The 25518-nt window shown below is 36.9% G+C and overlaps 1 protein-coding gene across 10 annotated transcripts in view; it reads left to right on the top strand.

Moving 5' to 3' along the window:
• The window catches only part of MAP3K7 (mitogen-activated protein kinase kinase kinase 7), an 86008-nt gene that overhangs the window by 10516 nt on the left and 49974 nt on the right, over nt 1-25518 (top strand). For all 10 annotated transcript variants that reach the window (XM_003986380.6, XM_003986379.6, XR_006598030.1 and 7 more), the window contains exons 2-6: nt 5014-5124; nt 9284-9349; nt 9841-9886; nt 10963-11101; nt 19964-20088. In XM_003986380.6, coding sequence (XP_003986429.1) covers nt 5014-5124; nt 9284-9349; nt 9841-9886; nt 10963-11101; nt 19964-20088 — 487 coding nt within the window. The remainder of the gene's footprint in view (nt 1-5013; nt 5125-9283; nt 9350-9840; nt 9887-10962; nt 11102-19963; nt 20089-25518) is intronic.

The raw sequence follows: 25518 nt of genomic DNA, 5'->3' as shown, positions 1-25518 counted from the left end.
CTGAGCTGTCAACACAGAGCCTGACGCGGGGCTCGAACTCACAAACTGTGAGAACATGACCTGAGCCGAAGTCAGACGCTTAACCGACTGAGCCACCCAGACGCCCCTGTTGAGGGTACTTTTTAACCCTACCACAGGATGGGGGCTAGTTGCTAGGAGAGCCTACTTTTTGGTTAGAGGGTTGGAACTTTCAGTCCCATCCCCCTGACCTCCAAAGAGGGGAGTGTAGAAAGGAGAGGAGCTGGAGGTCAGATCATTTGCCATTGACCAAAGATGTAATCAATCATACCTGTCTAATGAAGCCTCCATAAAAACCCAAAAGGCCAGGGTTGGAGAACTTCCAGGTTGGTGAACACATAGAGGTTCAAGGAGAGTGACTTGCCTAGAGAGGTTATGGAAGCTTTGCACGCTTTCTGCATATCTTGCCCTCTGGTTCTCTTCTATCTGGCAGTTCCTGGGTTATGTCCTTTTATAATAAACTGGTAATACAGTAAGGAAAATGTTTCAGTTTTGTGAGCCACTCCAGCAAATTGATTGAACCCAAGGAGGGAGTCATTGGAACCTCCAATCTGTAGCCATTGGTCAGAAGCACAAGTGACATCCTGGACTTGTGACTGGCATCTGAAGTTGTGGAAGGAGGGACAGTCTTATAGACCTGAGCCCTTAACCTGCAGGATCTGATACTGTGTCCAAGTAGATAGTGTCAGAGTTGAATTGAATTGTAGGACACCCAGCTGGTTGGTATCTGAGAATTTCTTTGGTGGTTGGGAAAAACCCCTTTCGTTCATTGGAATTAGTGTTCAGAATCATTAGATACACAAAGGTTTAATTCTTTAAGCATTGACTCTGCTTCCTTTTTTTTTTAATGTACTTATTTATTTTTTAATTTATATTCAAGTTAGCATATAGTACAATAATGATTTCAGGAGTAGAATCCAGTGATTCATCCCCTACATATAACACCCAGTGCTTCTAACCTCACTCCTTTGAATTCAGTTATTATTTTTTTTAATCATGCATTTCACTTTATGTGTACAACCTTAGGCATCTTGTACTTTCTTTACTATCATTTTATATCTGTTGTTTCACCATACATGTGAAATATCTTAGACCCCTAACATGAATGGAGGCTTCTTAAAGCCATTGGCTCTCTTCTTACATAAATGTGCCTATTTTATATTTCAAAGTGTTTCAAAAAATTGCTGCTTTCTTGAGCAAATAGAAGAAGGTTTATCATGCCCTTATTTCTCCACATTTTGTTCCCAAGATTTTAAGTTGAAAATTCAGAGTCAGCCATCATCTCAGCACTAGATGGCACTTGTGCATCACAACTAGTCATACAACACCTAACGGTTTTTGTGACAAGCGAATGATCTACAAATATAATGTTTGGAATCCCTATGTGGACTTTACTTAAAATAGGAAAATGAAACAGGAGGACACCTACTAAGTACAGTTGCTTTGTAAATACATGGTTGAAGAATATTTTGAATTCATAATCATTATTCTGTTATCATATCAATAGGTAATCTGTTCTCCATCCATACCTTCTTAGTCTAATGTCGCTGTAAAGTTGAAATTTGTTTTAAAGACCTGTTTGCTATTCATCATGGTTAATTGTACAGCTCCTTACATTGATTCATACCTAACTCTAAGCACTTATTATTCTTTTGTAGGATATAAGAAACTACATGGTTTTGTTTGAGTATGAATCCTGTAGATACCACTGAGGAGATTGTAAGCATCTCCCCTTTACTGCTGAGAAAACAGAAGCTCAGAGATGTTACTCTGCCCAGCACTAATAGCTAATAGGTAGAACCTTTATTCAAACTCGAGTCTGTTGGATTTCAGAGCCCGGGTGTGCTCTTTCCATTACTCTGATGGTGCCAGGTTTAGTCAATACCCATTCATGTTAAAGTAACCGGATGACTAGTGCAAATGACTGATGTTGGTTTCTTTCTCATATGACAGATACAACTCAACACCCAAAAAACAAAGAACCCAATTAAAAAATGGGCTGAATATGTAAACAGACATTTTTTCAAAGAAGACATCCAGATGGCCAACAGACACATGAAAAGATGCTTAGCATCACCCATCATCAGGGAAATGCAAGTCAAAACTATAATGAGATATCACCTCACACCTGTCAGAGTAGCTAAACTCAAAAACAAAAAACAAATATTGGTGAGAATGTTGAGAAAAAAGGAACCCTAATGCTCTATTGGTGGGAATGCAAACTGGTATAGCCACTGTGAAAAATAGTATGGAAGCTCCTTAAAAGGTTAAAAATAGAACTGCCCTGTGATCCAGTAATTGCACTATACTGGGTATTTACCCTAAAAAGGGATACATGAACCCTTATGTTTATTGCAGCATTATTTACCATAGTCAAGATATGGAAGTAGCCCAAGTGTCCATTGATAAATGAATGGATAAGGAAGATGTGATACACACACACACACACACACACACACACACACACACACACACACAACGCGCGCGCGCGATGGAATATTATTCAGCCATAAAAAAAAAAAAAAAAAACAGTGAAACCTTGCCATTTGCAACCTGGATAGAGCTAGAGAGTATTATGCTAAGTGAAATAAGTCAGAGACAGATACCATATGATTTCACTCATGTGTGGAATTTAAGAAACAAAATGTAGGCGGCACCTGGGTGGCTCAGTTGGTTGAGCATCTGATATCAGCTCAGGTCATGATCTCACAGTTTGTGAGTTTGAGACCCTCATTGGGTTTGCTGCTGTCAGCACAGATCCTGCTTCAGATCTTCTATTCCCCTTTCTCTTTCTCTCTCTGTCCCTTCCCCACTTGTGCTTTCTTCTCAAAAATATATAGAACATTTAAAAAATTAAAAAAAAAAAAAAAAAAGGAGCAAAGGGAAAAAACAAGAGAAATACCAAGAGAGCAAACTGATGATTACCAGAGGAGAGGTGGATTTATGAAGGGGATTAAAGAGTACACTTACCATGATGAGCACTGAATAATGTGTAGAATTCTTGAATCACTGTAGTGTACACTTGAAGTTAATATAACACCATATGTTAACTATACTGGAATTAAAATTGAAAACAAAAAATACTTAGAGATGACAAAATAAAATAAAATGGAAACATTCAATAAATGTTAACCATTTGGGTGTTTTTATACATTATGTAACATGAGAAATAGCCATACTGTTTTGTGTAATGTATGAAATAGAATTTGAGCTATTGCTAAACTGGCCATACATCCCCATTTACAGCTACTGTCCTCGTGGTTATTATTGGCACTTACTTCTTACTCTAAAAAGAGTTCTGATGTAAATAATAAATTATCTGATCCGCCTAGCTAGAGCCAACTTTGTTACAGAAGAGCTTTTTGCCCATGGATTTATTCTTGTAAGTTTGTCTAAAGTGAAAGCTCCTCGGGGTGTCCGGGTGACTCAGTTGGTTAAGCATCCGGCTTTGGCTCCGGTCACAATCTCACGGTTCATTGGTTTGAGCTTCACGTAGGGCTCTGTGCTGACAGCTCAGAGCCTGGAGCCTCCTTCAAATTCTGTGTCTCCCTCTCTCTGTGCCCCCTGTTCTGGCATAGAATAGAGTTATATGTGTACATATTAGGATCCTTCACATTCTGGTGTTAACTTCTCTGGGATCAATACGTACTTGCTCTTTACTAACTAATACAGCTTTGAGCAAGTTAGTTTACCTTTTTAAAGCTAGAAGCTTTATCTTTAAAATAAGAATAACATTATATGTACCTCCTATGGTTGTGTAAATGAGGTAATGTATGAAAGCAAAACATAGAAAGTACATAAATGAGAGGTGTAGACAGATATTTCACTTAAGGAAAAAGCATTGCCACAAGGTACTTAGATACATTGGAAGCTGAAAAATTGGAGTAGATGGCACTTAACTAAGGTCGTTTACAATAATAAAATCTTAACAAGCTTCAAAAGCTATTCTGTTGTTTTTATATTATGGCAAATTTCAAACATTTTTAAAAGTAAAGCAAATAGCATGAGAGAGCAGTGAACCCATGAGGTCCCTATCAGTTAGCTTTCAACAATAATAAAATACATGGCCAACCTTTTATAACTTAAAAAAAATAACTTTAATGAAATATTTTACACATTATGAAATTCACCAATTTGAAGTATTCGGTCATTTGTGCAAATACGCCAAGTTATGCACCCATCATCATAAATCAGTTTTCAGACATTTTCACCCCCTTGGTAATATTCCTCCTACCCATTTACAGTTAATCCCAATTTTCACTCTCAGTTCTAGGCAACCACTGATCTACTTTCTATCTGTATGGATTTACCTTTTCTGGACATTTCACGTCAGTGGAATCATAGTGTGTGGTCTCTTGTATGTAGCTTCTTTCATTTAGCACAGTGTTTTTTGAAGTTCATCCATGTTGTAGCATTTATCAATCAGCAGTTCATTTCTTTTTCTTGATGGATTCCAAGTGTATTCCATGATATAGGTAATACTAAGTTTTGTCTACCGTCACAGGGGCCAGTCTTTTATCATCTGTATTTTTGTCCTTTCCCTCTGTTTCATACCCCTATTGAATTATTCAAAAGCTATTTTTAATTTCATAAGTATGATAGCTTAAACACCGATTGTATGTTCCTGCTTTTTATTTTTCTTTTCCCAAACCATCTCTCTCTCTCCTTGTTCATCTTGTCTCTTCTCTTTTCTTTTCTTTTCTTTTTTTCTTCTTGTTCCAGGAGTCTTTTTTATTGTTGTTTTGGTTTTACTTGACAATGAAGAGCTGTCTAGGTCATAAACTTTCAAAAGATAGAGACAAGTTCATTATTTTCTCACTTCAGTGAAACTTCATACATGCTCAGTGGCAAGTCCAGAGAGTGATGATTTCTAAAATCATTTCCAAATCTTTCAAGTCAGCTTCAGTGTTATATGTTGGGCTGGATCTATTTATTTCTGATTCTCATGGGTGATTTGTTGTTGTTGTTGTTTTGTTTTTTGTTTTTTTAACTCAGGTTGTTGGAAGAGGAGCCTTTGGAGTAGTCTGCAAAGCTAAATGGAGAGCAAAAGATGTTGCCATCAAACAAATAGAAAGTGAATCTGAGAGGAAAGCTTTTATTGTAGAGGTAAGTTGAGATCTTATTTCCATTGTGTAATTCTTTACCTGAGATACTCTATGAATTTAATATTGTGAAAGAAGTTGTTTCTCAGTTGTCGCTTCTCTGTATACTTCAACCTCAGCAATTTGGTAGATCCAAAGATAATGCCATGGAAACATTTTTCATTCACACTCTTAATTCTGATTAAAAAGTAGAGGAAAAGACTCTTAACTAACTACATAAGTGAATCATCCCTTTATTAAAATATAGTCTCATCCATGTAATTCAGATCTATTTCAAGACACAGAATTTAAATTTTAAAATAGAAAAGAAATGATATTTTCTCCCATTATCTAAAATTAAGGGAAATTTTATGCATTCATTTTTGACTGAATATTTTTAGAAATTCAAATGAGATCATTTTACAGGGAAAAATTTCAAATTTGATTATTTCACATTTAGCATGAAAATCTACAACTATTCTCTTACAGATTTGATGATGGAGAATTCAGTAATTGAGATTATTCTATTGTCAAATTTATTCTTAATTTTGTACTATGTTGTATATTAAATTATAGCAGTTCATTAAGTCCGGTTTTGGGGTGCCTGGGTGGCTCAGTCGGTTAAGGGTCTGACTGGTTTCTGCTCAAGTCATGAACTCATGGTTTGTGGGTTAGAGCCACATGTCACGCTCTGAGACGTTCTTTCAGAGCCTGCTTGGATTCTTTCTCTCTTTGCCCCTTTCCAACTCATGCACAGCTCTCTTCTGCCTCTCTCTCTCAAAAATAAACTTTAAGGGGCGCCTGGGTGGCACAGTCGGTTAAGCGTCCGACTTCAGCCAGGTCACGATCTCGTGGTCCGTGAGTTCGAGCCCCGCGTCGGGCTCTGGGCTGATGGCTCAGAGCCTGGAGCCTGTTTCCGATTCTGTGTCTCCCTCTCTCTCTGCCCCTCCCCCGTTCATGCTCTGTCTCTCTCTGTCCCAAAAATAAATAAACGTTGGAAAAAAAAAAATAATTAAAAAAATAAATAAACTTTAAAAAAATATCAGTTTTATCACTTTTTAACCAGTGGATAAGTGGTCATTATCTTACAAACCTTTCTGAATTTATGTTTGTGATTATATTTAATTATAATTTCAAAGTATACTTTATGATATTTTTAAATGCATAGCATGGAGACTGAGAACCTAGTTGGGATATGACGAAGTGGATTTTTGTAATTAATTGAATGAGTTGAGAAATGCTGATAGTTTGGGGTCATCATGAAGAAAAGATGATCTCTAATAGTATGCTTCGAGAGTCTGGCCTCAGCCTTGCCTTACTCATGATATTTGTTTATGGTTTAGATAAGGTCTAAAAGTGTATTGGCACTTTCACAAAACTAGGTAAAAGCATATGTGTTAAACACTAGGAATCAGGACTTGAAAAGATTATAATAGCTTGGATAAAAATTTTTTATCAAGGTTACATATACATATAATTGAGATTGTCAAATAGTCCACATATTCTTTTTTTTTTTTTCTTTTTTTAAAGCTTTATTTTATGTACCATAAAATTCACCTGTTGGAAGTACAACTGAATGGTTTTTAAGAGATTCACAAGGTTGGGACACACTTCTTCCTTCATTAGTTCTGAGACCTTGGGCTCCAGTCTCCCACAAAGCAATTGGTCTTCCCTCTACCCCACCTCCTCTTTGTGTCTCTCTCACCTTCAAATTCGATTACTTTCATTTACGGATCTTTGACTCCCTTGCCTGCAGCCAGTCCCTTCTAATCCCATCTCTCAACTCCAGATAGTTTATCAGAGACACATCTCTTCCAGAGAGACATTCAGACATCAGAATTTAAAAATAAAATACATAGGGGCGCCTAGGTGGCTCAGTTGGCTGGGTGTCCAACTTCGGCCCAGGTCATAGTCTCGCAGTCCGTGAGTTCGAGCCCCACATTGGGCTCTATGCTAACAGCTCGAAGCCTGGAGCCTGCTTCGGATTCTGTGTCTCCCTCTGTCTCTCTGTCTCTGCCCCTCCCCTGCTCGTGCTCTGTCTCTCTCTCTCTCTCTCTCAAAAATAAGTAAAAAAAATTTTTAAGTGTAAAAATAAAATAAATAATTAATAAAGACTTTATAGCACTAGCCCAGTGCGCACCTCCCCTATGAAAACCACGTGATGAATTCTATCAGGTCACTTCTGGAAAGACCTTGGCTCTTCCTTTATATATTATCATCCTACCTAAAAAGAGCAATAGGTGTTCTCACAGGCTGCTACCTTCAATCTGTCATCCCTTCCACTGAGTTATGTCTCTCAGACAAACTTTCAGTAAGACCCAGACAGAGAGCCTGGTTCAGACTCCTTTGTGTCATCACCCTGGCCTCTACCCCAACAAGTGGGTACAGTGCTTTTGGTTGAAGGCCTAGGCTCCCAACAACCACAGCCTAGACTTTCTGAAACCAAGGAGAGAAGGAGGGGAAGAAACTAGAGGAGAGAGATGCACACTGGGCTTTGGATCAGCCACATTGGATGTGAGTCCTCTACATGTTCTTACTTTGAAAACTTTTATTCCCTTACCCTCCTTCCCATCAAGTTTTCTGCTTCTCAGAGGCAACTACTTTGAGCTCATTCCTTACTTTTCTTTGGTATCCCCCAATCCAGAGACTCTTTGCTATATCAAAGAAACAGCCTCTAATCTTTGGGATGATACAGAGGCATCACTAAGCTGTTTGAAGTCAGGAAGGGAGGGAATCTTTGGTCTACCTTTCAGCCAGTCTCTCTGTTCCATTATTGCCTTATTTGCATAGGTACCTGGTACTCCCAACCCTTTGGAGATTTTATGAGATAAATCTCATTGCTTCTCATTTTTTCTTTTCTGTTTTTTTTTTTTTTTTTTTTTAGATCTGCTGTGTCCGTTACTGCTAATCATTTGCTTTCCAACTTCAAAAATGTGTTGTTGTCTTCTCATTTCACATTGTCTTTATACTTCTTTGTGCCTTGAAAAAATGCCTTTAATGTCTTAGTAGGATTTGAGGAGGGAGCAGGAATACTTACATAATCTGCTATCTGAAGCTCAGTCCTGAACCTTAAGATGAAATATAATAAATATGTATTTATAATAAATGAATATAATAAATAGTGATATTCTTGTGTTAGGACTGAAAATACACAGATGTTGGCTGTAGAAAAATATAGCTTTCTACTAGCATATAATAAAAAGGTTTATCTTTTTGGACTTCATATGAGCCAGCAGTATAATGTAAATAATAAGAGGAAGAGAAAGGAAAACACATAAAAGAGAGAAGAAAGAGAGTAAGGTGCAGTTTGGAGGGACACATAAACAGATGTTTGAGATGTAGAGCAAGAGAAACAGTATAGCCAAACCTCTCACTGACCTTAGTGTGATTCATTGGATTGGGGAAGATTAAAGCTGGAAGTAGGAAGAATAGCTAGGAGAACACACGGCAATTACTACAGCAGTCATGTTACTAAGGCAATGGTAGTGGGAATGCAGAGGAGGCAATTAATTCAAGAGATAGGAGAAGGAAATAGGGAAGACAGCACACATATGCAGAAAGAGTGCAGATTTTAAGTCAGATAAACCAAAGTTCAAACCCTGGCTATACCACTTCCTAGCTGTACGATATTTAACAGCTCACTTAACCCTCTCTGAGCTTTATCTTAAAGGTCCCTCTTCTTTTAAGGTAGAAATGACAATACCTACGTTGCAGAGTTGTGAGAATTATATGGTATCTATTATAAAGTACCCCCCCAGTGCCCGGCACAGAGTAGATAGACTATTCAGCCATAGTTATGAAGATGATGACAATGATATGGCTTCTTCTGGCTTCAATAACTCAGCTCAGTGCCATCTCTGGGATAGTGTCCTAACATTTCTTGGCAAAGTTTATTCTTACTTGTACTTACCATGACTTGTTCATAACTCCTGTTACAGCACTTTGCACATTACCTTAATTATTTGTTTACATGTCCATCTCTCAACTAAAGCGTGAGAGCTCTAGGGCAGGGAATCTTTGCCATCCTGGGCAGGCATTTATGACCACAGTGCCTGCTTACATAGTGAATGATGATTGTTGAGTGATTGGACTAATGTTTTGTACAGCCATGAAATTACAATGATGCTGTGAAATCAGTTTCTCATAAGTTAGCACCTTTTAAAAGAAACCTTAATTTGTTACAGCTTCGACAGTTATCCCGCGTGAACCATCCTAATATTGTAAAGCTGTATGGGGCCTGCTTGAATCCAGTAAGTTTGTCACTTTTTCATTGTCACCCATCTGTAAGCAGTGACATGGTAAATGTTTAAGGGGATGTAGTTTTTGAAGCTGTTTTGATCTGTTAGAATATTTCAAAAAAATTGTATTTTTTGTATTTGTTTCTAGTCTGTTAACAACACAGTATATTGGAGGAATTATCTTAGGTGGTCTCATCCAGTAAACTCATCGTGTTATGAGATTTAGGACATCCTGTGACAGCATCTACTCAGCATTGGAGAAAGTTCTCAAAGATCTTGTGATTATGTGTTCACATTCATTTCCACTCTTAGACAGTGGGCCCCTTGTATAGAAGACAGAGTCTTGGGTCCCCTTTTCTTTCCGTTAATACCATTCACATACTAGAGACCAAAAGAATTTTTAATGCATTTATAAAATTAAAGATTGAACTGAACTATCTTGCCCAAATCACCTAAGATGCCACAACACTGTAGTTAATTATTCTGACATGTGTTTCTTTTAGGTGTGTCTTGTGATGGAATATGCTGAAGGGGGCTCTTTATATAATGGTGAGTGTCATTAGACTTGTCTTTATCTAGTAGAATAAAATCATTGAAGAGATCTTAATATACACTGTTAGTTGCTTAATGTTCTTCACAGTTTACCCTCAGAATCCCAAAAGGAGGTAATTAAAAAAAAAATCTGCTAAAGATTAGAAATGAAAAGATGAAATGCTGCAGCATTGGTGTATGAAATTTAGAAGTCTAAGTGGTACTTTTCATAATACTAAAAGCATTTAAGTAAGGTAAAATTTTCTTTTTAAACACATTTTAAAATATCTTCATACTTTTAGTGTTTTTGTTTTTTGCCCTCTCTTAGCTTTGAGCCTCCTCATTTGAGAACTCTTTAACCATACTTCCATTTCATTCTGCATAATTTGCTCTCTTTAGAAAAATAAAATTGTGAAAACTCCCTTCACAGAATGTTTTAACAATGAAGGACACTGTGTCATTTAGTTATTTTTATAGAACAGAGCTAACTTTTTCACTCTTGCAAAACACCGTGTAGTAAATATATTGTTGCATTTATGTAAAATAAATTGTTGCATTCTATTTTTTAAGTTAGTATTTTATTTAAATTTTTATTTATATTTACCGTGTTCATCATTGTTAATGGGTAGCTCTCATACTCCATTGTTTTATTTGATTGAACTATTTCTAGTTTTTAGCTATTGTAGAAAGCATAATTGTAAATATCTTGATTTACATTGTTTTGTTTCCTTCTGTACTACTTCTCTATATCTCTGTTACAATAGTATGCTATCATATTGTTTATAATTTACATTATTTTGTGAAAGACAGTATCTATCAGTGGAAAAGTGGTAATATATATTGATTTTGCTAGATAGAGCATATATATAACCTTTACTAGAAGTACTATTAGATTTTAGGCACTTATGTGGTATGTATCCATTTGAAATTACTAGATATTTCTATCTTTATATTTAGAAAATAATTAAAAGCAGGACTGATGGGAACATATGTAGAAATAGACCTGGTCATGTGTTCCGACAGTGCTTGCATTCACCCTGTGTCTTTTGTTATATGCAATAAAGTTCTTTTTAGTTTGTGCCTTTCTTTTGCAGTGCTGCATGGTGCTGAACCATTGCCATATTACACTGCTGCCCACGCAATGAGTTGGTGTTTACAGTGTTCCCAAGGAGTGGCTTATCTTCACAGCATGCAACCCAAAGCTCTAATTCACAGGGACCTGAAACCACCAAAGTAAGTTCTAATAGTGCAGTGTCTTGCTCTCCTTCTCTCTCTCTCTCTCCATCCCTCCACCACACCACTTCCCCCCCTCCCCCACCACCACTTTCTAATTCAAGCTAATTGTTGCACGTGATTTTCTCTTTTCTCTTCCCTTTGGCTTGTTTGAGAGTGTTTATTTTTAACTCACCTTCATTATTTAGTTATTTAAGCTTGCATTTTAAAATGTTCTCTTTAGTAGGATTTTAATTTTAGTTGAATTTTTATTTTTAATAATTCTTGCTATGGATTTGCAAACTTCTAGAATTGGTAAGGCTATAAATTTATTTTGTGCCTGCTGTATATATCATTGCCCCTAGACAGTTCCATGAGATCAGAGACAAGTTTGTCTTGTTCCCTACTATATCCCTAACAGCTAGCACAATGTCCACACATAGTAGACATTTTACAAAAATTTACAGAGTGGTTATCATTTGCCCTTTTAGAGGAAGGCAAAAGAACGTTTCTGGCATCTGGGTAGAAATTGAAAATCTTCTGGATTTCTCCATATTGAGGATCCTAGGATCACAATTCCCTGAATAAGTATTTTAAAGGGTGAAACTTTGGGGGTTTTTTTTGTTTTGTTTATATAGGTATTCAGTTAAAGAAAACATACAGGTATTGTCCCCTTTTCTCTCTGATTATTTTCTTCTTTATCCACATGTGACAGTCTCCACATGCCATTCTCTCGTTCTCTACCCCCCAGCCACCACATCAGCCTCATATAAGAGGTTTCCCCTAGGAAATCAGTTTCAAGTATTCCGTTCTCTTGATGCAGGTTTAAAGCATTAAAGTGCCCCTTCTGGGTACAACTTGTCACTCTCATGTCTAATCTGATACATTCTACATAGGTTTCAGCTCTTGGAATCACTTGTTCTCACTAGTGTACCTTATTTCTACTCCCAGGCTTAAACTGATTTCTCTTTCCCCGGGTCCCTGGTCAAATAATGTTTAAGACCCAGATTCATGACACCTTAATTTTTTTAACTTGACTCCAGAGGCTAGTACCTTAGCAACCTGTTTTGCCTAGTGAAGAAGAAATCACTTTGTCTTTTTTTTTTTCCTGTTTATGAAGATCGAGTCCTGTTTTTCCTCTCTTAATTAACATACAGCTGAATTATCAAAACAAACTCATGAGAATCATAGCTCTTATCCAACAACAAATTGACTATTGATTCAAAGGATCCAGGCAAGCATCAGGTACAAAGCATCTTTTTTCTGGAGAAGCCAGAAACCATCAGATGGAACTTCCAAAAATATCCCTTTTCCTTCTATTAGGGCATGTTTTGGCTTTGGAATAACAAAACAATGCACATGAAAATACAAAAGGAAGTCCTTTCAGTTTTCCAATATCTTTTCTATTCCATAATTATACAACTTAAGTGACTGCCTTCATTCTCCATCTACCTATACCCCATAAATCCATAAATGTTAGGTTTATTTAGCCAACCTCCTTAGACTGGATATGTCCTACTAAAATCATTTGTGTATAGGAACTCTTTCTTTTGTCTTAAATACCATCAGTATACTTACAAGAAGTCTGGCCTAAGTCATTCATTCCTCTTGGTCATCCTTCTGATTGTACTCATCCTATAGTATTGCAGATTGTCTTTGGGGCACTTAATGCACAAATTGGGCTTTAGAGTTAGAATTGATTTTTCAGAATGTAGTGGGGAGAAGAAAATTCTTTGGAATGGCTATGCTTACATAAATAATTACATGTACAAGTCCACATGCTCTATTATTATCACTGGAAAACTGAATTCTTTGGTCGAGAGGAGTTCCACAGAATGGGTGACTCAGTCGGTTAAGCTTCCAACTCGATTTCAGCTCACGTCATGATCTCATGGTTCGTTGAGTTCAAGCCCCATATCAAACTGCACGGACAGTGTGGAACCTGCTTGAGATATTCTCTCTCTCTCTCTCTCTCTCTCTCTCTCTCTCTCTCTCTCTCTCTGCCTGCCCCCCCCCCCCAAAATAATTGAACTTAAAAAAAAAAAAGGCAACTGATGATTTGGTTAGGTGTTTTATAGAATATCGACTTTTGTTTGTACCCCTATTTTATTCTTCTTTTGCAGGTTCATTTGTGTAATACTTCAGAAATAAAAATGTGTTTTGGTCCCAGCTGTGTGAATGAATATAAGCCTGCAAAGATCACCTAGGTTCATATTTCAGTGAACCTTGAATGTCATGCTCATGGCTGATGACCTATCAAAATCTTATGAGTAAAGGAGTACTAATTGTAATAATAATAATAATAATAATAATAATAATAATAATAATAATATAAAAGTCATTCAGTATAAACTACCTTGATATACCAATATGAAACAAGGAAACCAGTTAGAGTTCTTATCTTGGGTAAAGAGTAGAGCTGGAACAAGAACAGTAAAACAGGAAACTTTTTGTTGAAGGACATATAAAGATAAATTGCATTTAACATTCTTTCCACTTCAGTTAGCATAGAAATATTTGTGACCTAATGGAGATGTATATAGTAGTTTATCTGGTTTATCCTAGTCATGCTGGACTGAAAAGAAACTCTCCAGTTAGAATTTTAGTATAAAATTATATACAAAGAATTTATAAAATTTATAATTTGAATGAATTCCATTTCTGCTTTCGAATATTACTACAATGTGATGGTACAGATTATCTTTATTTTCTGTTTGTTATGAAGAGGAAAACCTAAGTAAGAGCATGCTACTTGGTGATTGTACTTGGTTAATAAAGCACTTAGGAAAGGCAGAATCTTAAGTTCAGAAAATTTTTCTGGAAATCTTTCATTAGGTCATTTTAACTGTAATAGAGTTATGTTCCTCCTGTACACACGTTCTAAACATAAATTTTTTAGAAGGACATTAAAAGTAAGGATATTTAAGGAGTGCTTGGGTACCTCAGTTGCTTAAGCATCTGACTTCAGCTCAGTTCATGATCTCATGGTTTGTGGGTTCAAGCCCTCCGTCAGGCTTTGTCCTGACAGCTCAGAGCCTGGAACCTGCTTTGGTTTGTTTCTCCCTCTCTTTCTGCCCCTCCACCACTCACACTCTGTCTCTGTTTCTTAAAAATGAATAAACGTTAAAAAAAAATTTTTTTTAATAATAAGGACATTTAAAATAAAGATCATTTTTCCTTCTATATTGGTTTATTTTACCTTTTTTCTTTAATTAAAGTGTATGTTGTTATTTTCAAATAAATATATTCATGATTGAAAACAAATTCAAAAATCACAGAAAAATATAAAGCAATATTTTCCTGCTTCCTGTTTCTGCTCCTCAAAGGTAACCTCGGTCTTATTTCGTTTTTTAAGCATGTATGGGTTATGTTATATATAATGTTGCTTTTTTTCACTTACGTGGACATCTTTTCATGTCAGTATATTCAGATATTTACCTCTTTATTTTTAATAAACAGAATTTCTTATTACTTTCTAAGCAAGTATTTGAAACTATTTCTGTTCATGTAAGCAATCTTAGACTTGGAAAACTTGATTTATAGAGCTGTTTTTAGAAAATACAATGCTACTGAATCACTTGACATTTTGAGATTCTGTATAGTTTTCAATGCCCAAAATTGGTGCTTCTCAAACTTTCCCACTGCCTAGAACAAAGTAATGATATAACTTCAGTGTTCTACTAGGGACAGAGCCCAATAAGCCTTCTTAAGGAATATTGCATGCAAATTTTGCATTCAACTTCATATATTGTGTAGTTTGTTTTCAAGTCAATCTTGGGATGTTAGAAATACTCACAGCTGTGTAAAAGTGATAGTCCAGGGAGAAGTGCTAGCTTTGACCTGGGGCTCTGTGGGCTCCCTACCACTTACTTTGGCATACACTGACATACTTGCAAGGTTTCATACCCTAGTTTGAAAAACACATAAAGTGAAGCCTTTAAAGCTATGCATTTAAATCCTGACAACCTATGTGTGCTGATAGAAATTGTATACAAATGTGGCTTTGATTCTTATGCTCACATGGTAAGAATTTTGACCCTCCAGCAATGTGGCAAACCAGATCAACTGAAAAATCATCCTACAACAAACACCCAGAGATACTACATATTACAACAGACCTCTTTTTTTTTTAATTTTTTTATGTTTATTTATTTTTGAGAAAGAGAGAAACAGAGCATGAGTGGGGGAAGAGCAGAGAGAGAGAGGGAGACACAGAATCCGAAGCAGTTTCCAGGCTCCGAGCTGTCTGCACAGAGCCCTATGCGGGGCTTGAACCCACCAACCATGAGATCATGACCTGAGCCAAAGTCAGATGCTCAACCAGCTGAGCCACCCAGGAGCCCCAGCAACAAACATCTTTTTACATCCATAGGTGATCTCACAAGAAGATGAGGGAATTCATCAGGGCAAAAGATGGAGAGAACTGAATCCTAAAAGAACTAAACCAAGCCTGGAAGCCAGGGATTCTACTGTGAGCTTCTTTCAGTATAAAAAATGTAGAGTCCCCAGTTTTAATGGCTCTTATGTAACTGGAGACAGGTCCTTTGTTCTGCACCAGGTAAAGTAGCAGACCTGAGACCTCTCTATAAAGTCAGTGTCTTTGGAGAGAACAACTTAAAAGTAGGCTAGGAAAAAAATCAGTTTTCTAACTAGGCAGAGCTTTTATTTCTTATTTCTTAACAGAGCTGTCTCCCTTCCTGCTGTCGTGAGTTTGAATTTGCCCTACTTGCACAATCAAGAAAAATCCCAGCAAGACAGGTTAAAACTGTTTTGGGGATTGGTAGTGTACCAGGGAGGGCATCTAATAGTGAAACTCCATTTTAAAGTCTTATTCTTTCAGTCCAGACTTAATTATTGCAGATTAAAATTGATCAAATCGTAAAGCCACAATAAAGATTACGACACCTGTGGGGCGCCGGCTGGACTCGTTTGAGCGTCAGATTCTTGATTTCGGCTCAGGCCGTGATCCCCAGGTTGTGGGATTAAACCTTGTGTCGGGCTCCATGCTGAACTTGGAACCTGCTTAAGATTCTTTTTCTCCCTCTACCTCTGCTCCTACTCTGCTTATGCTCATGCGTGCTATGCCCTCTCTCTCTCTCTCTCCCTCTCTCTCAAAAAAAAAAAAAAAAAAATTACCACACCCATAAGCATTCAGGTTACCATGAGTGAATGTCAGTAGAAATAACACAGAACAGAATTAAGCCCTCAAATATTAAGACTCCAAATATCAGAAATTATCAATATGGAATATAAAATAAGTATGCTAATTTTAAAAAAGGAATTAAAATGTTCAAGGAGTAAAAACTATTCAAAATGACCAAAAGAACTAAACACAACATTTAGGAATAATTAAAAAATTTCAATAGATCTGGAATAGGTGACAAAATCAGTAAGCTGTAAGATATCTGCAGTTACCCAGAATACAACACAAATAGATGAGAAAAATGATAGGTTAAGGAACATAGGAAAAAGGAAAAGACTAACAGCATAGAACTCCAGTGAAGAAAATAGGATGGGGAGAGATTATAATTTAAGACGTATTGGCCAAGAATTTTCTGGACAAAGTTATGAATTGTAAATAGGATAAATGAAAAGGAGTGTACCCTGTGACACACCGTAAGGAGGCTACAGAACAACAAAAACAAAGGGGAGATTTTTAAATCAGCTAATCAGAAAAGAGATTACCTACAAAGGATTGTCAGGTAGACTGAAGTATAGTTTCCAATCCCATTAATGGAAGCTAGAAAACTAGAATCATAACTTCACAGAGCTAAGAAAAAATAGTTACCTACGCAGAATTGTGTACCTGCCCTAAATTATTTTTAAGGAGAAAGGTGCAAGTTAAAGACATTTTGATAGAAAACCTGAGAGAATTTACAATACATGGACCTTAATTGAAGGTATTTGGGAAAGAAAGAAAATGATTATGTAGACAAGTATAAGGTTCAAGAAGGAATGGTGAAACAAAATGAGTAAACATACATTAAGATAAATGTTGGCCATATAAAACAAAAATACCTTTTTGCGTGTAAGAAGGGGATTCAAAATAAAGAATTATTTCTACTTGTTTACAGAGTAACCAACATGACTATAAGTCTTTTAGGTAAGGATATTAGAGAGTGTCTCACACGTTTATTTTTAAATGTTTAACTCTTTAATAACAAACTAATAAAAATTGTCTTTTTACACTTCCAGAATGCTTTATATATTTCAATTCTTATAGGACTAACAAGTTACATTGGGATATAAGAAGCTTAAGACTCTGAGTATCAGGGTCTTTGGAATCTTAATAGCTGAGAATATTAGCTATTTTAACACCAGCTGCTGTAGCTCATACTGGGCTTATCATAGTACAAATGTATTTTTTGTGCATGTAAAATCCAAAACAGGTGTTCTTCTTTGGCAGATGGTCTTCCATGTAGTCATTCAAGGACCCAGTTAGGCTCCCTCCATCTTGTATTTCTGCTATCCTCCAGGACTTTGGGAACATAGGCATTCAGCCAGCAGATAAAGAGAATGGAGATCATGTGAGAGATTTTTTGGGCCACACCTAGAAGTAACCCTCCCTCTACCCACATATCAGTGGCCACAACTCAGTCTTAGCTGCATCTAGAAGTTCAGAAAAGTGTTGTGTGCCCCAGAGGAAGTTGGGGGTGGCTTTTATGAGCAGTTGGCCAGTCCCGGTCCCCCAAAGTATTTATTTACTGCTCTAACCACAGGTTAGAACCACTTACTGTTCTTTGCCAGTTAAACATCCCAAAGGCTCTTCCAGTCACCATCTAGTTCACCATCCAGGATCTCAGGATGACATACCATGCTCTCCAACTGGTCTGGGTGTGGCCCGTTTAATTCATTTGGAAAGCAATTAAAAGGACAAGTTTATCTGTCACCTCTTCACCTCTTTCTCCCAACTCACACAATACATAATGGCAGAAAGACAGGACAATCAGTAAAATTTCCACTGGGAAAAGAGAAGCATGGAGGCATATAGCAGTTACTGATGTGTAGGAATGAAGTCCTGCATTGTCTGGTCCCTCTGCCCTGGATTTGTGAGCGTTGGTCTTGATCCGACCTTGATTTTACCCTTGGAAAGGAACTCCCTTATCCATTGCTCATGACTCCAACTTTCACCCTCATCTAGACTCCTTGTGCATTTTCATACCACGTCAGACGTGGGTTTTGGCATAGACTGTCCTCAGAAGCCCTACAGTTTATATAACCTACATCCTGCTTATGTAGATCTGGGGTCCTGAGGATTGTTGTTAAGACTCAAAACAATCAAACTTTTAATTAGAAACTTGCTCCTTTGGCAATATTAATTTCTTCAAAAGTAGGTTTGTGATCTCTGGTTCCAGTCAGTTTCATGTGCCTATAACTATTACCAGAATTTTTTGTTAGGCAAAATCTTGAACCTGGTTTATTTTATTTCTGGCCACATCGCATTTTCTCAACTGAATAGTGGCACCCTGAAGCCGTTAAGTTTCGGTGGGAAGTACTACTCTCTTTTAATGTGTTTTTTGCTGCAGTACTGAGTCTTCGTGGACCTTTGTCAGTCTTACTTCCTTCTGTTTGGAATCTAGAAGCAGTCAGCTTTTGTAGTCCTTTAGGACCACAAATTATCGTAGGAGACAGATTTTACCAAATGTTTTGCCATGTCATTACATGGATTTTTCCAGCCTCCAATTTTAGCTTTCTTGTGCCTACTACTAAGCTAATATCAAATACAGTATATTAGATTTTTGTTACACCACCACCCACTTCTGTACCATTTTCTCGTATTGGTTAGAGTGGCACTGTTATTATAGATAAGCTCTGAAATCTCGTGGCTTTACAAAATATTTTTTTTTCCTTCACTCGTATGACGTCCAAAATGAGTGTTTCTGATTAGTGAGTTTTTCACATTGGTGGCTCAGAATCCCAGGCTTCTTCTGTCTTGTAATTCAAAATCCTCTGCATGCAGTGGCATACGAGGAAAGAAGAAGGAGTAAATTTGTCTGTGGGAGATCTTTATGGCCAGGCTTGAAAGTGAGGTACATAACTTCTACCCACAATCCATTGGCTAGAATGGACGAACAGCCCCATCTAACTGCTCAGAAATCTAAAAAATCTAATCTTTTTGCCCAGGAGGGAAAGGAAATAGGGTCAGTGAACAGTTAACCAGTCTGGATACATTAGGCTAAACTAAAGATTCATATCTGTTCGCCATAAGATTAATAACAAGTCTATAAACATTTGGACCATGATCCATGGTAAGACATACTTCATAGTCTATTGTGTACATATTAATGTGTATAAAACTGAAACAACATACATGAAACAGTATTTAATCTGTTTGTGACACACTTTGGTATTTTCTATTCTATTTTTTAAAATGCTGTCATAGCCTACTGAATCAATTTTGTGACCTAGGTTTCCAGATCTTTGGGCTAGATTTTACGATCTATATTTTATGACTAGGTTTCTGCCTGCAGCTTGAAAAACACTGCAAGGGGTAGATTAAGTTTAGGGTGCAAGTGATTTATGAAGGTATTGAAATCCATCCACTTTCATTTCAGGACACCATAACGTTGACCTAGAACTTTTTAAAACCCCATGTTTAATTTTGGCCCAGAGAGACATATAGTCAGGAAAGATTATGGAGATAGAGATGGAGACATCAAAATGTGGGTCTAGCAGTCTCCCTAAGAGAACTAGGTTAAGGTCAGTTAATCTTTGCTAATATTCCTCTGAACTGTTAAGCTGTTAGAGTGACCAGGAAGCATTTGACAGAAGTTGAATAGTGACATTTTGCTTAACACTTTCTGTTTCCACAAATGTCTCTTCTTTTTTTGTAGGAATCAAGTATTGGTCTAGTAACCTTTGTTTTTGTTTTTTTGTAAACAGCTTGTTGCTGGTTGCAGGGGGGACAGTTTTAAAAATCTGTGACTTTGGTACAGCCTGTGACATTCAGACACACATGACCAATAACAAGGGCAGTGCTGCTTGGATGGCACCTGAAGTTTTTGAAGGTAAAATGACAAAAGCATGTTGTGATTGATAATCTTCCTTCTTACTCCATGTACTTCCAGTATGTGTTTATGGCTTTACCCTGTTTCCATGGTTTTACTCCTGCATAGTACATATCATAAAGTATACAGTTAACCCTTGAACAATGCAGAGGTTAATGGCACCACTGCCCCATGCAGTTGAAAATCCACGTGTAACTTTTGACTCCCCCAAACTTAACTACTGAAAGTCTACTATTGACCAGAAGCCTTAGTAATAACATAAACATTTGATTAACACATATTTTATATATGTATTATATACTGTACTCTTACAATAAAGTAAGCTAAGAAAAGAAAATGTTAAGATAATAAGGAAAACACATTTATGGTGTTAAACTGTATTTGTCAAAAAAAAATGTGTGTATAAATCCAGTATTCATGGGTCAGCTGTACTAAAGTCTAAGAAGGTAGTAAACAAATACAGTCCTAGATCATAGTAAGATTTATATTGTCTAGCAACATTCTATGCAAATTCAAGTATATGTTCAATCCTCATTTTCATATTCTACCTATTGCAACTGTAAAAATCACCTATTTGTAACCCTAAAATCAGTATTCATGGTGCTTTCATGGTTATTTGTGGTCATGTATGGAGCAGGGAAAAATTGTGAGTCATCCAACACAAGTTCCCGGCTAAGGAACGAGACAGCACACCACCTTCGTATTTCAGCTCTCATACTGTGTTGTTTTTATGATCTACATAGTACCACATTTTTTTTGTTCTTTATGTGCTTTTTGTTGGTGATTTTACTGTTTAAGATGGCCTCCAAGAGCAGCATTGAAGTGTTCTAGTGTTCCAAAGTATAACAAGACTGGTATGTCTTACAGAGAGAAAAATGCATGCTAGCTAATCTTTATTCAGGTATGATTTATAGTGCAGTTCCATGAGTTCAATATTAAGAATCCACAATATATATTAAATAAGGTGTTTTAAACAGAAACACACCTAAAACAAGGTTATGGGTTTTTTTTGTTTTTTGTTTTTTTTAATATATGAAATTTACTGTCAAATTAGTTTCCATACAACACCCAGTGCTCATCCCAAAAGATGCCCTCTTCAATGCCCATCACCTACCCTCCCCTCCCTCCCACCCCCATCAACCCTAGTTTGTTCTCAGTTTTTAAGAGTCTCTTATGCTTTGGCTCTGTCCCACTCTAACCTCTTTCTTTTTTCCTTCCCCTCCCCCATGGGTTTCTGTTAAGTTTCTCAGGATCCACGTAAGAGTGAAAACATATGGTATCTGTCTTTCTCTCTCTGAGTTATTTCACTTAGCATAACACTCTCCAGTTCCATCCATGTTGCTACAAAGAGCCATATTTCATTCTTTCTCATTGCCATGTAGTACTCCATTGTGTATATAAACCACAATTTCTTTATCCATTCATCAGTTGATGGACATTTAGGTTCGTTCCATAATTTGGCTATTGTTGAGAGTGTGCTATAAACATTGGGGTACAAGTGCCCCTATGCATCAGCACTCCTGTATCCCTTGGGTAAATTCCTAGCAGTGCTACTGCTGGGTTATAGGGTAGGTCTATTTTTAATTTTTTGAGGAACCTCCACACTGTTTTCCAGAGTGGCTGCACCAGTTTGCATTCCCACCAACAGTGCAAGAGGGTTCCTGTTTCTCCATGTCCTCTCCAGCATCTATAGTCTCCTGATTTGTTCATATTGGCCACTCTGACTGGCGAGAGGTGATATCTGAGTGTGGTTTTGATTTGTATTTCCCTGATGAGGAGCGACGTTGAGCATCTTTTCATGTGCCTGTTGGCCATCTGGATGTCTTCTTTAGAGAAGTGTCTATTCATGTTTTCTGCCCATTTCTTCACTGGATTATTTGTTTTTTGGGTGTGGAGTTTGGTGAGCTCTTTATAGATTTTGGATACTAGCCCTTTGTCCGATATGTCATTTGCAAATATCTTTTTCCATTCTGTTGGTTGTTTCCTTTGCTGTGCAGAAGCTTTTTATCTTCATGAGGTCCCAATAGTTCATTTTTGCTTTTAATTCCCTTGCCTTTGGGGATGTGTCAAGTAAGAAATTACTGCGACTGAGGTCAGAGAGGTCTTTTCCTGCTTTCTCCTCTAGGGTTTTGATGGTTTCCTGTCTCACATTCAGGTCCTTTATCCATTTTTAGTTTATTTTTGTGAATGGTATAAGAAAGTGGTCTAGTTTCATTCTTTTGCATGTTGCTGTCCAGTTCTCCCAGCACCATTTGTTAAAGAGACTGTCTTTTTTCCATTGGATGTTCTTTCCTGCTTTGTACAAGATTAGGTGGCCATACTTTTGTGGGTCTAGTTCTGGGGTTTCTATTCTATTCCATTGGTCTGTGTGTCTGTTTTTGTGCCAATACCATGCTGTCTTGATGATTACAGCTTTGTAGTAGAGGCTAAAGTCTGGGATTGTGATGCCTCCTGCTTTGGTCGTCTTCTTCAAAATTACTTTGGCTATTTGGGGCCTTTTGTGGTTCCATATGAATTTTAGGATTGCTTGTTCTAGCTTCGAGAAGAATGCTGGTGAAATTTGGATTGGGATTGCATTGAATGTGTAGATAGCTTTGGGTAGTATTGACATTTTAACAATATTTATTCTTCCAACCCATGAGCACGGAATGTTTTTCCATTTCTCTATGTCTTCTTCAATTTCCTTCATAAGCTTTCTATAGTTTTCAGCATACAGATCTTTTACATCTTTGGTTAGATTTATTCCTAGGTATTTTATGCTTCTTGGTGCAATTGTGAATGGGATCAGTTTATTTGTCTTTCTGTTGCTTCATTATTAGTATAAGAATGCAACTGATTTCTGTACATTGATTTTGTATCCTGCAACTTTGCTGAATTCATGTATCAGTTCTAGCAGACTTTTGGTGGAGTCTATCGGATTTTCCATGTATATATCATGTCATCTGCAAAAAGTGAAAGCTTGACTTCATCATTGCCAATTTTGATGCCTTTGATTTCCTTTTGTTTGTCTGATTGCTGATGCTAGCACTTCCAAAACTATGTTACACAACAGCGGTCAGAGTGGGCATCCCTGTCGTGTTCCTCATCTCAGGGAGAAAGCTCTCAGTTTTTCCCCACTGAGGATGATATTAGCTGTGGGCTTTTCATAAATGGCTTTTATGATGTTTAAGTATGTTCCTTCTATCCCGACTTTCTCGAGGTTTTTTATTAAGAAAGGATGCTTAATTTTGTCAAATGCTTTTTCTGCATCAGTTGAGAGGATCATATGGTTCTTATCTTTTCTTTTATTAATGTGATGTATCACGTTGATTGACTTGCAAATGTTGAACCAGCCCTGCATCCCAGGAATGAATCCCACTTGATCATGGTGAATAATTCTTTTTATAAGCCGTTGAATTTGATTTGCTAGTATCTTATTGAGAATTTTTGCATCCATATTCATCAGGGATATTGGCCTGTAGTTCTCTTTTTTTACTGGGTCTCTGTCTGGTTTAGGATTCAAAGTAATACTGGCTTCCTAGAATGAGTCTGGAAGTTTTCCTTCCCTTTCTATTTTTTGGAATAGCTTGAGAAGGATAGGTATTATCTCTGCTTTAAATGTCTGGTAGAATTCCCCAGGGAAGCCATCTGGTCCTGGACTCTGATTTGTTGGGAGATTTTTGATAACTGATTCAATTTCTTCGCTGGTTATGGGTCTGTTCAAGCTTTCTGTTTCCTCCTGTTTGAGTTTTGGAAGTGTGTGGGTGTTTAGGAATTTGTCCATTTTTTCCAGGTTGTCCAGTTTGTTGGCATATAATTGTTCATAGTATTCCCTGATAATTGCTTGTATTTCTGAGAGATTGGTTGTAATAATTCCATTTTCATTCATGATTTTATCTATTTGGGTCATCTCCCTTTTCTTTTTGAGAAGCCTGGCTAGAGGTTTGTCAATTTTGTTTATTTTTTCAAAAAACAACTCTTGGTTTCATTGATCTGCTCTACAGTTTTTTTAGATTCTATATTGTTTATTTCTGCTCTGATCTTTATTATTTCTCTTCTTCTGCTGGGTTTGGGGTGTCTTTGCTTCTCTGCTTCTATTTCCTTTAGGTGTGCTGTTAGATTTTGTATTTGGGATTTTTCTTGTTTCTTGAGATAGGCCTGGATTGCAATGTATTTTCCTCTCAGGACTGCCTTCGCTGCATCCCAAAGCATTTGGATTGTTGTATTTTCATTTTTGTTTCCATATTTTTTTAAATTTATTCTCTAATTGCTGGTTGACCCTTTCATTCTTTAGTAGGGTGTTCTTTAACCTCCATGCTTTTGGAGGTTTTCTAGACTTCCATGTTTTGACCAGTTGACATTAAGAGCCTCACAGGAACCCAACTCTGATTGCCCCTATGAGCAAATGATTCAGCATTCACTAATTTCAGTCTTCGCAGAAACTTCATAGAACATAAATACGAGGAATAGTAAGACTCAACTGTACTTTTGTATTGGTTTCCTAGCAATTAAAAATTGACATCTAAAGTTGAAATGAGCATGCCTTTGGAATACAAGTAATTTGGCAGAAATATGATAACTAAGAAAGACAAGTAAAGAAAAATCTTATGTTTAGTTTCTTTTTTTAAGTTTATTTGAGAGAAAGAACAAGTGGGGGGAGGGACAGAGAGGGAGAGAGAGTATCCCAAGCAAGCTCCAGTGCTGTCAGCACTGAGCTGGACGCAGGGCCCAATCTCAAGAAACGTGAGATCATGACCTGAGTCAAAATCAAGAGTCAGACGCTTAACTGACTGAGCCACCCAGGTACCCCTGTTCGCTTTCTTTTACATCTCCATATTTCACGCAAGTTCTAAAAGAATGGTCTATAAATTCATGATAGGTTTCTGTATGAAAACATCAAGCTATCTGTTAAATGAGTAAAGTTGAACTGAAGATGTATGATTTGTATATTAAGAAGTAAGACTGTCCATAAAATTTAGATATGTTTAGTAATCAGTCAGGTTCTGCTTATGTCTTATTTCTTTTATTTTTGATGAATTTAAAGATTTTTGTTTCTTTGTTTATAGCCACTTGAGGGAAAGAGAAATTTGCTGTGCACACGGTCACTTGAGTGGACCTATTTTGCCCTAAAATTCAATCAAAAAGTGAATGGACCAGCAAATGTTAAATTATACAAAATTAAATAATGCCTCCTGTTTTTAAGTTCATATACAGAATACATTGTTTTAAAACTATTTAAAATACTTTTTTGTGTGTTAAAATAACATAGTATTACTGTAGTATGGAAAGCAAAAAGATTTGTTTATTCAAAAAAGCCCAGAAATAAAAGTTACTTTTAATATTTAGAGTAACAAAGCTCATACTATTAAGCTAGACTTCTTCATTTCTGAAAGATGTCAGCACCCGTAGCCCAAGTCCGACTGTAATCTAATTTTAATGCTTACAGTGTGC

This window comes from Felis catus, chromosome B2 (genome assembly GCF_018350175.1).
Source record: "Felis catus isolate Fca126 chromosome B2, F.catus_Fca126_mat1.0, whole genome shotgun sequence".
NCBI classification, from domain to species: domain Eukaryota; kingdom Metazoa; phylum Chordata; class Mammalia; order Carnivora; family Felidae; genus Felis; species Felis catus.
This window is presented reverse-complemented; position numbering and strand designations above follow the sequence as displayed.